Genomic DNA, 3,706 nt, shown 5'->3' with positions numbered 1-3,706 from the left:
TAGAGTCAGGAACAGATCCCAGGTCGCCTAACTCCCCGTCCTGTGCCCAAGTTATTGGACCAGGCTGTGCAGGTCTTTTGTAATCACACCTACACATAAAGAAAGTTGCTAAACACAGGGCTAACTAATATTGATGTGTGTTTAACTACAAAAGAGACACGATTGGCTTTTCGGCCCTCGGCAGCCTATTGCTGGATGGGGCAGGACTCCGAAATTTGCAGAAATGTCTTAATGTTTTTGTGGAGTTGGGAAGCCTGCCAATGGCTGTGTAAACGGACTAGGGTTGCCAGGCGGCCGGTTTTGGAGAGGAAAGCCCGGTCGAAAAGGGACCCTGGTGGCTCCGGTCGGCACTGCCTGCCCTAGCTCCACACAGCCACCAGGTCCCCGCAGCCTCTAGACGCATGGGTGGCCAGGGAGGCTCTGGGGGCGGAGCCTCGGAGAAGGGGCAGGGCAGGGGCGGGGCATCAGGCAGGGGTGTTCAGTCTTGTGCGATTAGAAAGTTGGCAACCCTACAACTGACTGATATTCCCTCAGCGCTAGCAGCATCTATTTTTAGGTAGAGAATGGGGGGAGAAATAGTGGGCCAGCTGAAGCATAATCTTTGTGATATCCTACCTGTGGCGAGCAATTGGTATTGTCCAGTCCCTAGGAGGGTATCCTTTCCAACAGATTCTCCGTTGACCTGCACGTTTTCACCACTGCAAAGTGAGTGTAACCAGGCGACCAGTCTGGTTTGTCCACCTTTCATTCCCCTTTGGCACTAGTGTGACTGTAAGAGCTGACGGAGGATGCGGTGAATCAGCTTCTTATTAATGTAACATGCCCTTCCTTCTGTTGATGATGAACTCATTAATTCAGCAGGCAAAGGGAGTGTCTTTCTAGGCTTGAATTCACTCACAAGTCACAAGGCTCAATGCTGCGATGACTGGGGGAAATCCCTGGTCTGCGCTATGCAAAATGCCAGTCCACATGATCCGAACAGCCCCTTCTAGCCTTAAAAATCTGTGCATCCTGAGAGTCCTCTGGCACTTCAAAATCAATCAGTATTTCAAGATTAACTTCTTTTCCTATTTCTTTAAAGATTTTGTAGGTAAAATTATTTTAACAAAGGGCCTGGCCATAAACGATTATGTTTTTTTGTTTTTGTTTTATTGTTGAAATTCACAGTGAAAGCAATTATGGCTACAACACCAGCAACATACACAGGATGATAACAGATAAGTACAGAGTACATCAACAGTATCATTGTTACAGTGTCTGGTAACATACCGCCAAGGTTTTAACTCATACAGTAGAGTGTAGACATGTCATGCATCATTCTGCACAATTAATCAATGGAAGCCATGCGCTAAGGTTGCGTTCTTCTGGAATGAGCATGGGTTAGACACAGTAATCAAGGTCTTTCCCCTAACTGCTTCCAGGTTGAGTTGTTGTTCTGGTGTCTTGGAACAGCTGATATAACCTATTGGTGGACAAATGACTCACTAAAGTTGTGGGACATCGTTTTAATGGAGAGGACTTGCAATTCAGGAAAGTAGCTATCAAATGGGACTAGAGATCATTAAAGGAATCTTTGCGCCTTATCTATTCTGGTGTCATTTCCAATAGATGAGAAATTTAGGACCGTGAATTTGTAATGATTGGAAAATCCTCTGTTTTAGTCCACGGCATTATTATTATTATTTATTATTTCTATTGTGGCAATGCCTGGGAGCCTCAGTCATGGATCAGGACCCGCTGGCGCTAGGCACTGTACAAACACAGAACTAAAAACCTGTCTCTGCCCAAGGAGCTTACAGTCTAAGTATATGACAAAGGACAGCACATGGATACAGACAGACTGATGGGGGAGCACACGAAAACAATGAGACAGTACCAGTTATCATGATGGACAGTGGTCCTGGCTCCCCGGCTGCCTAACTGTTGTCAAGTTAAGTTTGAACATCAGCTTAGACAGTCCTGGTTCCAACCTCCCTCAGCATCACCTACTTTAGCTCTGTGAGGATCAATAGAACTAGGAGAGAAGAATGATATGAGATCTTCAAAGCATGTTTTATACAATTTAGATCTGAAGTATCTTTTTCTAGCAGTGCATAAAAAAAAGTCAGAAACACCATGTCACTTATTAGCAGAACTATCGTATCGAGCCATAGAATTAACACATGGGTGGGAAGCTGTGCATCTGAACAGAATACCCTTAAAGAAATGAGGGGATGAGGCAAAATGACCGACGAGAAGCCACAGGAATCGGTGCCATGAGTTTGCACTCTGCTTTTCGTTCCATGACGTTCATTGTTTTTTGCAGGTTACTTCCAATTGGGTGGCAACTGGCATTGCTGCTTGCATTGTTGCTGTTCAATGGGTGGGCACGTCTTCACACAAGGTGGGCATTTCACTGGCTCGGGGCATGGAGGAGTAACGGGGGCTGGTGGTTCCTTGCATGGCGGCTTCTCTGGAGAACAAGGTATTGGCTCAGGGCATGGAGTAGGAACTGGGACTGGTGGTTCCTTGCATGGCGGCTTCTCTGGAGAACATGGTATTGGCTCAGGGCATGGAGTAGGAACTGGGACTGGTGGCAACTTGCTCTGCTGCTTCTGTTGAGGACATGGTATTGGCTCAGGGTGTGGAAGAGGAAATGGGAATGGTGGTTCCTTGCATGGTGGCTTCTCTGGAGAACATGGTATTGGCTTAGGGCATGGAGGAGTAACGGGGGCTGGTGGTTGCTTGCATGGCGGCTTGTCTGGACAATAAGGTATTGGCTCAGGGTGTGGAAGAGGAACTGGGACTTTTGGTTCCTTGCATGGCGGCTTTTCTGGACAATAAGGTATTGGCTCAGGGTGTGGAATAGGATGTGGGAATGGTGGTTCCTTGCATGGTGGCTTCTCTGGAGAACATGGTATTGGCTCAGGGTGTGGAAGAGGAACTGGGACTGGTGGCAACTTGCACTGTTGCTTCTGTTGAGGACATGGTATTGGCTCAGGGTGTGGAAGAGGATGTGGGACTTTTGGTTCCTTGCATGGTGGCTTTTCTGGACAATAAGGTATTGGCTCAGGGCATGGAGTAGGAATTGGGAATGGGCGTTCCTTGCATGGTGGTTTCTCTGGAGAACATGGTATTGGCTCAGGGTGTGGAAGAGGAACTGGGACTGGTGGCAGCTTGCACTGTTGCTTCTCCTGAGGACATGGTATTGGCTCAGGGCATGGAGTAGGAATTGGGACTGGTGGTTCCTTGCATGGTGGCTTCACTGGACAACATGGTATTGGCTCAGGGCATTTCACCGGCTCTGGACACGGCACAATTTCTGGGCATTCTTCCTTACAGAGTGCCGGCGGCAGGGTGATGCCTTGCTTGCATTGCTGCTGGTCTTGGTGAAGAGACATCTTTGTTGCAATACAGGATAATCTAAAAGAAGCACCAGAGTGTATTAACACATGCTATGTAAATGCAATAAGAATAGGGGCCAACCTCCCAGTAGTTTGGGAGACTCTAATAATCTGTTAAATGCCCTTGTCTTTATTCTCTCTTCCGCCTTTCGATGCCAACCCATCACTTACTTCACCCACTTCCTTCTTTTCATCCTGCCTTCTGATTCCTACTCTCACTCTGTCCTCTCGTTTTCCCTTCTCTCTGTTCTGTGCTTCCTGGACAAGCCTCTTCCAGCTCCCACTACAAACTCCTTCAAACTGCAGCTGATTTCAATGTTTCA

The 3,706-nt window shown here is 47.4% G+C and overlaps 1 protein-coding gene across 1 annotated transcript; it reads right to left on the bottom strand.

Moving 5' to 3' along the window:
• Window positions 1-2,306: 2,306 nt before the first annotated feature.
• On the bottom strand, window positions 2,307-3,380 carry LOC135892593 (uncharacterized). Its single transcript, XM_065420391.1, has 2 exons — window positions 2,812-3,380; window positions 2,307-2,670 (listed from the first exon to the last, which is right to left on the bottom strand). Exons 1-2 carry the CDS (start codon window positions 3,378-3,380, stop codon window positions 2,307-2,309), a joined length of 933 nt encoding a protein of 310 aa, XP_065276463.1.
• Between the last annotated feature and the right edge of the window lie 326 nt (window positions 3,381-3,706).

The sequence above is a fragment of the Emys orbicularis genome, chromosome 20 (assembly GCF_028017835.1).
Source record: "Emys orbicularis isolate rEmyOrb1 chromosome 20, rEmyOrb1.hap1, whole genome shotgun sequence".
NCBI classification, from domain to species: domain Eukaryota; kingdom Metazoa; phylum Chordata; order Testudines; family Emydidae; genus Emys; species Emys orbicularis.
This window is presented reverse-complemented; position numbering and strand designations above follow the sequence as displayed.